The following is a 13,735-nucleotide window of genomic DNA, read 5'->3' as shown; positions in this document are numbered from 1 at the left end:
TATTGTTGTCTCTGTTTTCTGAATTAAAACCTTACAGCTTGCATTCATTTTTGGGGAACTACTTGCTCTGACCTGTTGAAGATCCCTACTTTGTTAGACAATTATGGTCATTAAGGGCGTTGATGGGAACGTGGTCATGGATTTTAATCTGGAGCAGTGTGGCACTGAAGAAAATTTACATATTGTTTGCTTACAGTATCATTTGAGGTTGTATCTGTGCCTTCAAACTTTATGTATTGTCCCAGCTGTCTGGATGCTGTTGATGAAATGTTATGTCTGTGCCCATATCCTTATCCTGTTCACCCAGACTTAACACTGTTTAGGGCAGCTGACTGAAGAAATGCTGTGGAATTTTAGCTAGTCAGTCTGGTTAGATCACTGTTTATTTCCATATGATAAATGGTAAATCTTCAAAGATCACCTCTTCCTATTAGAACTAAATCAAAGTGGTTTTGTAATTGAAGAAAAATTGTGTTGGATGCAAGTTACATAAATAGAAACAACTGTAGTTAGATTTTTAATTTGAGCAATATTATGCTCACTTTTTCAAAGCTATTTTGTGCTACAATTAAAAATGGGAGCGGTGTAGAGAGGAATCCAAATTGAATGTAAGAGCAAGCTCTACTGTACCCTGGATCCTTTGGTTCTGAGTTCTTAGACAGCAGTTGAATCAGGATTGGAGAAGGGGAGGAAATCTTGTGAAGGCACGCTGCTGGTGCACTCTTAAGAAAAAATTGCTGCAGTTCTATAAGGTAATTTTTTTTTCTATGTATTGTGTAGTTCTGCACTGCTCTTAGAATTCTCCTCTTGGATTGTTTTGTTGCATTATGTGTTCTAGGTGTGCCTTTGTGATTCTTTATCTTTTTCTTTCATGGTGCAAAAGCTAATGTGTCCTGCTTTCCCTTCTCATATATTCCTCCCTCTTGGCTCCCTCCCTCCATTCTAAATCTGGTGAGCGTATTTGCTTGTACCTGTGCTCATGTTCTGTATTTTCTGGTTCTGTATCATAATGTTTCTAACTTTCCATTCCTGTTTGGACAAGGAAAAAAGGATAGAAGAACCACTGAATTTTTCTTAAATACACAGTGTACATGCATTTATATATTATAAAAAGTTGTAATATCCTCTCATGATGTTTCTAAGTCTTTTCTCAAGATGGATCACAGTACGTGTGGCATATGTAGACTAAAGTATCTCATGGCATTTATTTTTAGTACTTTGAAAATCAGATCTCTGTATATTTTTTTCTTAAACTAAATTTTGAAATTAATTTCTTAGGGAATCATATCCCAACCCACTAATTATGCATAATTTTAATAACATCAGCTTCTGCCTTGGAGAGGAGTTACGGGAAGGGAGGCTTGGAAATCTGAACTCAGAGGTTAGGATCATAGGAAAATTCCAGTTGGGACAGACCTCAGGAGGTCACTTAAAGCAGTTTGAGCTATGAGGACAGGCTAGGGTACTCAGGTCTTTGTCTGGTCTTGAAACCCTCCAAGGATGGAGGCTGCACAACCTCTCTGGGCTTGACTGTCCTAATTGTGTGAATGTCTCTGCAAGAACCCTTATTTTTTCTGAATTGCTTATAGTTCCTATGTACACTACATTTCAGTGTGATTTTTTTGTTTTGTTTTGTTTTCATTCTCACGGACTGCTGCCATCTGCAAAAACTGCCTGCAGATATCAATGTTACACTCTGGTACTGTTTTTCTTCCTGTTTTTCATCTTCACTGCTGTTCCAAAATAGATCTGGTGATTTTAACTGATTCTGGGCTGTTCTAGCAGAAGTAAAAGCAGGTGGGAAGTGGTATATAATTAGCTTGTCCTGTAGGCACTGATTGTGACAAAAGGTTTAAGGGGAAAATGTGGTTTTGGTAACAGCCACGACAGAATCACGATAGCTTTATTATTTTTCTTTGTAAAATAATATTTGATTGCTTTTCAACACATTTTTCTATGAAGTCGTTACAGAATTTACGGAATCTCCCCAAGATAGATATTGTATACAGTGCTACGGCCTGTTACAAAGCAGTTCAAACTGTTACGGTTCGCAGCTTCACTCCAAGCGTACCCCCGAGGACAGGTCTCGGACAGGAGCCCCCAAGGCCCCCCCGTGGGCAGCCCCGTGTCACCGCGGGGCGGGGGGTGCCCGTTCCTCGGGATCTGGCCGTGGTGCTGAACGCTCCTGCTCCGAGGGTTCGGTCACCGGCTATCTCCAAGCCCTCTGTTCCTTCGAGCCCAGCTGGGACACTTTTGAGTTGTTTGACTTCCAGTATTTGAAATGATATTGCTCGAGGTTGCTTGACTGGAAACGATGTGAACAAAACTGTTGGGAAACCAGGCCTTTCACCTGTGTATTACTGGTTCAATATTGACCCAGAGTGGAAGCAAACATAAGGCTTTCCTATTGCTTGGCTCCTGCATAAGTGATGCAACATATTTGGATTAACACAGCCCTGTTTCTGGTTTAACCAAAAATAAAATAAAAAGACAGAATGCTGAATTACAGTCAGTAACTATTAGAATCTTCACTGGAAATTGTAGGAACGACGGCCATGGCATTACTAGACTGCAAAAATTTGGGGTTCATTAGTCATACTGTGGATGAAGATTCATTCTCCTTGTTTGTTGTGGGTTTGAGACTTTTTTTTTTCCTTAACAGGTAGATAGAAAAATGAATTAGGTTATCTTTCACTATACAGAAATAAGAGTCCCTGCTCATTGTCATTATTTTGTTGCTAAAAAAACTTATTCCTTTCTCCAGGTGCTCCATTACAACCTAGGGTATGATAGGAGGCCATTGTTCTAATAGTAGGGTACTCTTCAGGGCTTCATCCATCCTGAAATTCAAATTGCTTGGCATTTTCACTGTCTGTAAATCAGTCATGTGAGTCACATTAAGTAACTGCCTCAAACTGTCCAAGTTCTACAGCCATAATAAAGTTACTTTGAGTGCATGTGCACTGGGTTACTGTGATTTAACATACATGTTGAGCACTTAGCTTTAAGCTTTGTTTGGTCTGGGCATAGTTGTTTGCTTTAGTAGCCCTGGCTCATTTTCCAGGCACAAATGCTCCATGAGAGTGTATGGATAAACTCCTTAAGACTCCTACAGTAAGTGCTGACTCTTCCACCTCTCCCCAACGTTACTTTCTGTAGCTCTATTTTGTGAATAATCTGTTTTACAGTTAGTGTATCAGTGATGTGATGGTTATAAAATACTACAGCTGGACTTTGTAGAAGGATTGCAATAGCAGTCACTTTAGACATACAGTGCACATGTCCACCCAAGATATGTAACCTCAAATGTGGCTTCTTTCTGTTCTTGAATACTCTTCTGCATTTGAATCCCTGTTTCTGATTCTAGGTCATGAGCTGCACTTTTCCAGCTTGTGCTCTTACTCTGTGAGCAATGTCCTGCTCAGGTAAATCTGGATGTTAGAAAAGTTCCTCCTTAGCCAATCTGTCCCATTGAAGTCTGCTGTGTTCCAGCTGCTCTGTGTACTATAATGAGCAGTACAAGAAATTACTTGTACTATACCAACATTTTTCACTCCATGTAGGACTGGAACAACTTGTGAGTGTACTGAAGAACCTACCTAAACGAAGCCAGTATTTGTCCAGTAATAATTCTTTTCCCTGTCAAAACCAAATAGCTTAGATGAATCAATACAAACAAAGAGTAGTGAAAAGAGAGATAACTGCATGAAAGCACAGTGCAACAGCATCCAGAAATTGCCTGGGGAGATGGTGGGCATTGCTGCTCCAAGTGGGTACAAGAGCTGCAGCCTCTTCTATGGAGTGGTGTACTAGGAGTCGGTCATAGCCACCTAATCAAATATGCAATATAACAAAATACAGTATACCAGTATTTTTATACAATACAATATGCCAAATATACCTATACAGACATTATTAAAATAAATATTGTAGGCTCTGGGTTATGATAACATGTTTTGAAGTTTTAAGACTCTATACCTGAGGGTGTCAGTGCACTTTGCAAGTATGAAGTGATTAAATTCAGCAGTACCCAAGGGATCTTTCTGTATCTTACAGATTGTGAAAGGAGATTAAAAGGTGAAATGATATCCTAAAGGTCATGTTAAATCTGGAGAAGCATATAGGAACAGTATCCTAAATGTCTTTATTACCAGCTTGATGCTTTTACTATGAATTTTCACTTGATACTGTCCAGCCCTGAGCATGTTACTATCTCACTGACTTGAGGGCACTTTCAAGCAATAAAAATCTTTTGAATGTCTCTTAAAGAGATCTAATTATGTCCCAAGAAGGGAAAGCATTCTAAAGATCTCAGTGATGACAACAGAACTCCAGTCCACAAAAAGCAACTACAAGCAGAGAAAGAGGCCACCAATGTTTCCACTTATTTCTGGTGGCTGACTTATGGTCAGCAGCATGATTTAATTACATCCTTATGGACTGCGCCTTTGGGTTTCCCGTCTTAAATAACCACAACGCGTGTGCGCAGTTTGTACCGTTGTATTTAGACTCCCTCTAGTGGGTTGGTTTAGGAATGACCTCTTCTACAATGCGATCACAGAGCTTAAAAAAGAAAAACGGGTCCAAACTACAAATACCATCAGCTCTCAGCTTAGTTCAGAGAGGACCCAGGACACACCTCTCAATTTTATTCTAGCAAATATTTTGAAATATTTTTATTTTTCATGTTTAGCTATAAAAGCCCATGGGAAACAGCATTTTGAAATATATTCTCTGGGTTTGCTTCTTTTTTTTTTTGGCCGCTATTTGTCTTTTTTTTTGTTTGGTGGGTGGCCCTTTCTACCTCATAGCAGAGTGACAGTGAAAGAAGGGCCCAAACCTTTAATCTTGTTTTGCAGTGGATTTAGCAGAAAGCAGCTGCAGCAGCCTGGAAATTACCATGGAAAAAATCCTGAAAACAGAATTGAAAACTTCTGTTCTGAAGGCGTTTGGAAGCTCCGGAGGAGGATACATTAGCCAAAGCCAAGCTTATGAAACAGACAGTGGACGAATATTTGTTAAAATCAACCACAAACCTCAGGTTAATGCTAGCAAATATTTAACTACTAATGTTTTTTCATGTAGAGAGCTTTTTATTTTAAAAGCACCTGATTGTTAATAATTTAGAGTTCTGTATTTTCAGGCTGACTTTTAATTATTCTAGTTTTCCTTTCAGTTTTCTTTTAAAAGCTGTAGTCTATTATATCGAGTATTAATGCAGCAGGTTTGGTTAATGCAAAATGAGGTGGAATGCAATGTGATAACTCTCAACAATAGGAATTGACATTGCAATGTGTAAAAAGGAGGTGAAGTCCAGCGTTATTATTATAGTGCTTAGAGTTTGGAAAAGCCTAAAGCTAAATTTGCATTCACTGCATTCCTTTCCATGTTTCAGCTGAAAGGATAGCAGAGTGGGAGGGAGGAAACAGGGACCCAGTGCTAAAACTCATACATTATTTTTAAAGCTACAGAGCTTCCAGACTTCTCCATTGCTTTTTGTATTTCTAGAAGTAAGATTCTTGCAATTTTTCAGGCCAAGCTCTTGACTTTTCCATTACTAATGAATACTCAGTTGCTTTTTGTAACACCACAGTGCATCAGAAATTTGCTTTATTGGTATCAAAACCATCTTAAAACTGCTGTGAAAAACAGCATCTTTACTTCAGAAATGCAGAGTACAGGCTTAATATTTGTATGGTCATCTCTATCTGGTGGCCATTGACCTGCAAGGAAGGGAGAGCCAGTTTAAGGATTCAGTCTTTTACTGCATTTAGAGTGGTCATCTGTGGTTTTGAAGGAGGTCACCTCGGGTATTATCCTCAGAGATACTGTTACATCTGATTAGTTTGGTATCTCCATAAGCAGCTGGAAATCATGGTCAAATGTGATGTATTCGACTACCCTGGAATGAATCTGGGAAAAAAAGAAGTTAGAATAAAGTCACTCAAGTCTCCCTGTGTGGACTGAAACCTTGCTGCAGCTACATTCTTTTATCAAGATGAATTAACTCACTTGTAGCTTTGTAAAAAAAGCTATTTTTTCCAAAGTACTTGTTGCAGACATCCATAGTTTAGCCCAAAGATATTCTTATTCCTCGACAGGCTAGAAAAATGTTTGAAGGGGAAATGGCAAGTTTGGAAGCTATTCAGAAAACCAATATTGTGAGAGTGCCTCAGCCTATTAAAGTAATTGACCTACCTGGAGGAGGAGCAATGTTTGTCATGGAGTACCTAAAGATGAAGCACCTCAACAAGTACGTCTGTACATCTCTTTTTCTTTTTACTATGTTTTGGGGCATGTTTTCTTGTATCTTAGTCAGAAAACTTCATGAGAAGAACCTCTCTATTCTGTCAGAGATAGAGCTTATGTCTGTCAAGATCTGTGTTTGTGTACATTAAAATAATCCAATGTATCTATATATTTGTGTATGGATACACTCCTCCCCCATATTGTGCTCTTCCCTGACCTCTACCTGCGATAGAAATGGCATACTACCACTAGCCTAGAGCTTTGTATGCTGGTCCACATGTGCTGAGATGCTACTGAAGTCAGTGTGATAATGGCTCAGTTTAGCCCATCTTTCCCTCATGAGATTTTTCATTTGAGTTTCTTTTTCCAGCCTATCAGTTTTCTTTAAATGTATAGGCCTCCCATGTCTTTGAAACCTCTGCTTCTCTGAAGTATAATCTTCAAGTATGATTGAAGTCAGACAAGAAGGTCAAAGGCACTAGGGTGAGGAAGAACTAAATGGATAGATAACACGAAGTTCCATTTAATCCATCAACCAACTTGCACGTGGACTTCAGGAATCATAGACTTTCAGGAGTTAATTGCTTCATTCCAGGCCTCTAAGGGAACATAGTAATGGCTGTGGCTCTTCTGGCAGTTGTTTGTCCAACCTATCTATTTTTACTGGGAAAATAGCAGCAATTCCACAGCCTCTCCAAACAGTCCATTCCAATCCAGTCCACTGATCCTAGGAAAGATTTTCTAATATCTAACCTCAGTCCTCCTGGTTGCAATTTTAAACCCATTATCTTCTACCTGTTCTGGGCATGGAGAAGAAATTTGTTTCCGTTCTTGCAGCTCCTGTTCAGGTATCTGTGCAATATTTTAACTATTTTTAGTTTTCTGTCTTCTATGTTAAGCAACTTCAACTCAGTCCTTGCCTGTGGCTTCTTTTTAGGCTTACCATTCTTACTGCTGTTCAGCTGATCTTGAAGTATGAGACCCAAAACTAGATACCATGTTCTCTTCTCTGCTTATTGATATGGAGCTGATAAGCAGGATTACTTAATCCTCCTGCACTCTCTGCTCCTGTTCATACAACCTTGTGTTCTGTTTACCTTTCTTGCAAGCACTGACTTGTGTTCATTTTATTATCTGTTACAACCCATTTCTTCAGAGTTGTTGTCTGTTTATTTGCTCCCTCTTATGTACTTTGGGATTTGATTAAGGTTCTGTATTTGCCAAAAATATGCTTGGTTATATCTAATTGAGATTTTTTTCCCCCCCCCCGAAATATTTCATTCACTTGCCTTGTTTCAGTTTCATTTCTGTTTTTTTGATCCTACAGATATTCTTCAAAGCTTGGAGAGCAAATAGCAGATCTTCATCTTTATAACCAGAAACTTGGAGAGAAATTGAGAAAGGAGGGAAACACAATTGGTAGAGTATTGAGATCATGTACTAAACTAAAAAGGAAATAATTAATTTGGCTGTTATACAGTATTGCATTATAATTTTAATGATAATTAAAGTCAATACTGGGACACTGTTTTAATGAGATATGTCTCTCCTGTCCCTATGCCACACTTCTCAAATGTCCATTATATACATAGGAGCTATAATTTCTATTACAATTTTCAAACACAACATTTTAACCTTAACAAAATTAAATTAATTCGGTTTTAATTCTTTATTCTGTATATACTTTGTTGCATGAAATTATGTGGATACTGAAATTTAGTAAGAAATAATACTACTGCTTGATAGTTAGAGCTTTCAACATTTCATGAATCACACTGAAAATTTGGCCTAGTTGTCTTTTTCAGCGTCAGTTAAACCTTTCAGCCTCAGGTACCATCAATCTCTTAAAATGTTCTTGACCTTATAGACATCCTCTTTTTTTGTTTACTGTTGGTTTAGACAGTTAACTTATTACAGAATGTGGTCTCAGTTAGGAAACAGATCATTAAATTCCCCTTTAAAGATGTTGGGGATTACATTTCTGAACTCAAATATGTAGCTAAATATACAATTGGTGCTCCTTGAAGACAGCTGTAATTCAGTAGTGTAAGGTCATGATCCAGTTTCTATTGACTCCAGTGAAAGCACATACCATCATTCTTTGGGAAGTGGATTAAGGTGTAAATGGGGGGGGGAAAGGAAAAAAAAAAAAAAAAAGGAAGCTATACAAATACTTATTCTTTTGAAGTTGTTAGTATCAAAATCTGAACCACCAGTCTGTATCTGTGTGTCTCTCATGATGTCAGGGATGGACTGGGTTTGACTCTTAGTGGTGGACATATTATAATCCATTGTTTTTGAGTGGTGGCCAAATTAGTGGCAGGTCACAAACAATCTATGAACCAAAAATAAACCATGTTTAATGACAACATGTTCAGTATCGAACAGTAGATTGCAAATCTGGTATGTGGACTCTGTTCCTGAATGTCTAACTCATTTATTCAAAGAAAAGTCACTAACTGTGACTAATTGTGCCTCTATTTCCATTCAGTATCTTCAAGTTTAAGAGTTTTCTTTCTATCTTTAGAGAGGGTTGTGACTGTGAAATAAGTGTAACTTATTGCTTTAAATTATTTTGTATGCCTGTTCTCTGAAGTTTAGTTCTGTGTTTGCAAACTGTACTATGTAAGAATCTCAAAACTCCCAATATCTATTTTGTTTCTTAGGTAAAGGAGCAGGTCACTCTGAGTCTCAGTATGTGGATAAGTTTGGATTCCATACAGCCACTTGCTGTGGTTACATACCACAGGTGTGTTCCGTGCCTGTGAAAGCTAACATGTACTTGTGTAGTTCTATAAACTCTATACAACAACTTGTTTCACTGTCCTTCTGCTTTATGATCAGGGTTTTGCTTTCACTGCTTTGCTCTGACCCGACAGAACATGAGGGTTATTCAATGGGAGCGGCTTCCGACAACGCATGTAGCGAGCAGATGCTGTGGACTGAATAAGAATTTGAAATTAGCTCGGTGATACTTAATAGAATAGGTATCCCTTCACATAACCATGTCAAGGTTTTGTTTTTTCTAAACTCCTGCTGTACATATCTCAGGTGGCAAAATCCATTGCTTTTATAGCGCTTTATTGTGTAACACATAAGACACTGGAAAGGGCTCTCCGAGATTGATCAGTCATTTGCTGGCTCTGCACACAGTAGAATTTCATTCTACTGTTTAACTGAATGAACTTTCAATATCTCAAACTCTTTGCTAAGTACAACTTTTCACCAAATTAGAAACGCCTTACCCAATTAGAATTAACGAATACTTTTGCATTTCCAGAAAGATTTTGGAATATAATATGGGACAACTGAAATAATCTCACCAGAAACTTTCCTTCTAAAATACATTAAGAAAATTTGAGTGAATGAAAATAGCCAGAACCTCGACTTATATCTCCTGTTAAAGACAGCCCCACCTAAGGATGGAAGAGAGCATCACTCCCAAAAGAACAATCAGTGAAATGTCAATAACATTGTGCGTCGGTCGTACTAACATTGTCTAGGCTATTGTGTCAGCACTGAACATTTTAACTTGATATCTATGTATTATTAATACCGATTATGCATATGTTAAAATTGTTTATTACAAACCTCCGTATCATATTTTCTAGGTGAATGAATGGCAGAGTGATTGGCCTTCTTTTTTTATTCGTCACCGACTCCAAGCTCAATTGGATTTGATTGAAAAAGATTATGGAGACAGAGAAGCCAGAGAGCTTTGGTCGCAGCTAAAAGTATGAACCATGTCTTAAATCTGGTTCTTAGAATGTTAGAAAATATGTGTCCATGGTCTTTTAAATCTATTATAAAGGTCTTTTATAATAGATTTACATAGCTTTTAATGAACAGCAATAACTGGACTAGCTTCACAGTTGGTCCAACAATACTGTCAGCTGAATAGAGTTCATGCTGCTCTTTCAGTTTTTTAACAGATGGTGATAATAAAAAAACCTGCAATTCAGCACTGACATGTATTTCTTGGTATACAGCTAATAATAATAAGATGGTAAATACTACCTAAGAACTTGGTGTTACAAAGTGGGTAAGATTCTGCTGCCCAGACAGACTTTTTTTTTTAAGCTGTGTCCAGGCTCGCAGCTGAGACTGCCGTTCAGGCCACGCTCAATGCAGCCCTCAGGAAAGAGCCAGGAATGTACTCCTCTGCAAGCTCTACATCACAATTTGTTCCTTAATTTTGTTTAATTGGTATTGATGTTTATTGCTGCCCTTTTAGCCACTGAAACCTTTTAATTTAAATGATTTTTTTTTAATATTTCTTGTGACAGCCAATACTATCTATGCCTAGAAATGATGAATTAATACTAGATGTTGATACTAGACTGTGAATTAGATGAGTTAAATGATTTAAATGTCCAGAACAATCAAGAACATGATTGTAGCTGTCAACTTCAAAAGCCCTCCATGAGGACTGAAAACAGGCAGTATTTGACCAGGTTGCTCTCTTATATGCTACAGAACTTTGTTTTATTAATATTTTCTTCAAAACTCTTTAATTATAATGTGTTTGTTCATGCTTTTTCAGCTAAAGATTCCTGAAATGTTCTGCGATGTAGAAATTGTTCCTGCTCTCCTGCATGGGGACCTGTGGGCAGGAAATGTGGCGGAGGACGACTCTGGGCCAATTATCTTTGACCCTGCTTCCTTCTACGGGCATTCAGAATTTGAACTTGCCATTGCTGGAATGTTTGGTGGGTTTAGCAGCTCTTTTTTCTCTGCCTATCACAGTAAAATACCCAAAGCTCCAGGATTTGAGAAACGTAACAAATTGTATCAGCTCTTTAATTACATAAACCACTGGAACCATTTTGGGACAGGCTACAGGGGATCTACCCTAAATGTAATGAGAAAACTTCTGAAGTAACCAGACAGGTTTGAGAAATTCTGACATAGTCCCTTAGTAACAAACAGCCCCTGCTTATCAGAAGTAACACAAACAAAGAATTAATGTTGATAAAACATCTGACATGTAAAAGGCTCAGTACACTTTTGAACCTCACTAAATGTTAAGAGTGATAGCATAATTTTTAACTGATACACTAGTTTAGTAGCACAGATTCATACCCTGCTGAAGGACAAGACTGCATTGTTTGTGAAGTCCACTGGGCTGGAAAAGGAGCATGACAGGCAGCCTAACCTTATCCTCCATAGAGAGTCTCCCTTCATAGCTCCTGCGTTTCCACAATTATTTGCATCTTGCCACTTCTGCTGCTGCTCTGTCAGCAGTTCCTTATTGAGAGCTACTGTTGTGGAGTTGTGGTGCTGGAAGTAATAACTAATTCCTTACCTCTTTGCTTTTTTGTTCTGTTTTAGTTTTCTGTCTCTGTTTCCATCCCTTTTCCCATTTATATTTCTGTTGTCTTTCCCATGTTAAGTGTCCTAATCCAAAATTTAAATAAGATTCTATGAATCTGAAAATGAAAACAGTCTCTTTTTGATTTAAAGAGTAGACAAGGCCCTTTGGACTGCACTTGGCAAGCATATATAATTGATGACATTTCTAATATTTTTTTTAAATTTAATGTAATTTATTTACATGCTTTTGTTTTTCTTTTGATGTGAGAGATTAAATTACAGTGGTATTTCATTAGAAGGATATCTCTGTAGTTCCTTGGTAATTAATTGTATGGTCAGAAAGTGGGTTGTTACCACACAAGTTTGATGATAACATATCATAATTTTAGTATGGTAGTTTAGTGTGTTACACTATGATAGTAATATTTCAATAACTTTGTAAAAATATAGCAAAAAGTGGGAGGGAGGTGTAGTGTTTTGATGATAAGAAAGCATCTGTTGCTGCTGTATTGGTTGGTGCTTGATCTATTTTCAATTTTAGGAAATAATCTGCAGAAGGCAGAGCTAGTCTGTTCTGCCATTGCTGGGTTATTGAAGGAACAGTGTCAAATTAGATGGTTTTATAATGCTGTTTTAATATTCCTAACTGCTTTATTTTTACAGAAAACATAGGCAATGAGAATTTGGGGAGAAAACTCTGCAACAAAGATATTGGCATACAATGTGAGCTAGAGTACATTAGCAAATCTGTGTTTTTTTTTTAATGGAAGAAAAGTAAATGTAAGTGCAGTCCAAGAAATGCTTATGTGAATCAGCAGATTTGAATAAGAATGACTGAACTTATGTATTTGGGCTTCAGACAGATGTCATGACTAATACCTAAAATATATTAAAAAATACTCAAAAATATTTAAACTTTTTTCAACCTTATTAAAGCTGTCCTATAAAAATTTAATAAAGTTTAAAGTTAGATGTTGTAATTGATACAATTAAAAAAATACATTTAATTCTGTGTAAACATAATACAAATGGTTAAAATTTTTTACTTCCTCAGAATTTGGGCTGCAATTAGGGAAAGTTGTCACTGTGTGGTTATAACACTTAATAGAACTGTAACAGTGGAAAAGCGGAATAATAGAATAAGAATACAGGTGAAATCATAGCTGATAGCTAGAAGACCCAGGTCTGAGAAAACAGCAAAGTGCATGCATACTAGTATTTATTAATGTTAACAAAATACATTTATTACATTAGAAAGTACATGTGGACATAAGCTCCTTCTCAAATAAACTATTTGCCTTGCAGAAACTAGGTATTTGGTGTACCTGCATTTTGTGATTTGTGCCGGCAGATAAGGTATTTAGGTATGGATGGAGTTGCTGGATACAGGGAAAGAGAAGTTACCTGTCCTAATGTCCTGACCAGACTTTTGAGTGTCTGCCTGAATTTCCATTATAAGCAACGGAGTGAAACCAGCACCTCTGAGGGTGACGCATCTCACCTGAGCACCCGTTTTAGTTTGTCAGCTGGTCTGATCCTTCAAGTTTATTTTCTATGAGTAAAAAGATAACCTGAGGTGACTTAGCCAATGTTCACTTCAGACCATGACTTTAGTTTTCTAGCGTTGGCAATGGTGTCAAGAGCGAAGTGGCTAAGAAGTGCTGTTACCTGGTAAGTACTGAGTAGCTAGGGGAAAAAGCGTGTGGGAAGGGTGGATGGAGATGTGGTATGTCTTGGGCTGAAATATGACAAAATATCTTCCTAAGAAAGCTAAAGCAAAAGAATCTGGCATGAGAGAGTAACTGCTGTGAGCGGGCAGACATCTGTTTGAGTCTGCCCACTTGCTTCCCCCCTTTTTTTTTTTTCTTCTGTAGTTGTAGCTTTCAGCATTCGAACTTTATTTCCACAATTTTACAAGATTTAGATGATGAGTTATTGTATTAACCACAGAATTCAGTGTTTTGGCATGGAGAGGGTCGGGGATAACTGCACAGTCCAGTTGCCTTCCACACACCTTTTACAACCTACGCCAGACGACTCGAGAGGCAAGTTCCGGCCGCCGCCTCCTCGCAGGACGGTTTGTGCGCTCGGCGGCCTAGCAGGAACACGGCCGAGAAGAGCCGGGGCGCTTCCCCGGGGAAACGTACCGCCCGGCCCCGCCGCCCCGGGCCCC

The 13,735-nt window shown here is 38.1% G+C and overlaps 1 protein-coding gene across 1 annotated transcript; it reads left to right on the top strand.

The window, feature by feature from the left end:
* Nucleotides 1–4,785: 4,785 nt before the first annotated feature.
* On the top strand, nucleotides 4,786–12,873 carry FN3K (fructosamine 3 kinase). Its single transcript, XM_026861200.1, has 6 exons — nucleotides 4,786–5,041; nucleotides 6,102–6,253; nucleotides 7,577–7,668; nucleotides 8,916–8,998; nucleotides 9,861–9,983; nucleotides 10,793–12,873. The coding sequence occupies exons 1-6, from the start codon at nucleotides 4,901–4,903 to the stop codon at nucleotides 11,129–11,131; spliced, it is 930 nt and encodes a 309-aa protein (XP_026717001.1). The 5' UTR covers nucleotides 4,786–4,900; the 3' UTR covers nucleotides 11,132–12,873.
* Nucleotides 12,874–13,735: the final 862 nt, after the last annotated feature.

This window comes from Athene cunicularia, assembly GCF_003259725.1.
Source record: "Athene cunicularia isolate RWA chromosome 18 unlocalized genomic scaffold, athCun1 chr18_part1, whole genome shotgun sequence".
NCBI classification, from domain to species: domain Eukaryota; kingdom Metazoa; phylum Chordata; class Aves; order Strigiformes; family Strigidae; genus Athene; species Athene cunicularia.
Note: the sequence above shows the minus strand (reverse complement) of the source record. Positions and strands in the feature narration are given on the sequence as shown.

What these genes read in the sequence shown, in the direction of transcription:
- FN3K (XM_026861200.1), top strand. Translation starts at nt 4,901, where the DNA reads ATGGAAAAAATCCTGAAAACAGAATTGAAAACTTCTGTTCTGAAGGCG. An exon ending in AAAGGAGGGAAACACAATTG is followed by an intron (nt 7,669 to 8,915) that starts GTAGAGTATTGA and finishes TTTGTTTCTTAG; the next exon opens with GTAAAGGAGCAGGTCACTCT. An exon ending in AGCTTTGGTCGCAGCTAAAA is followed by an intron (nt 9,984 to 10,792) that starts GTATGAACCATG and finishes ATGCTTTTTCAG; the next exon opens with CTAAAGATTCCTGAAATGTT.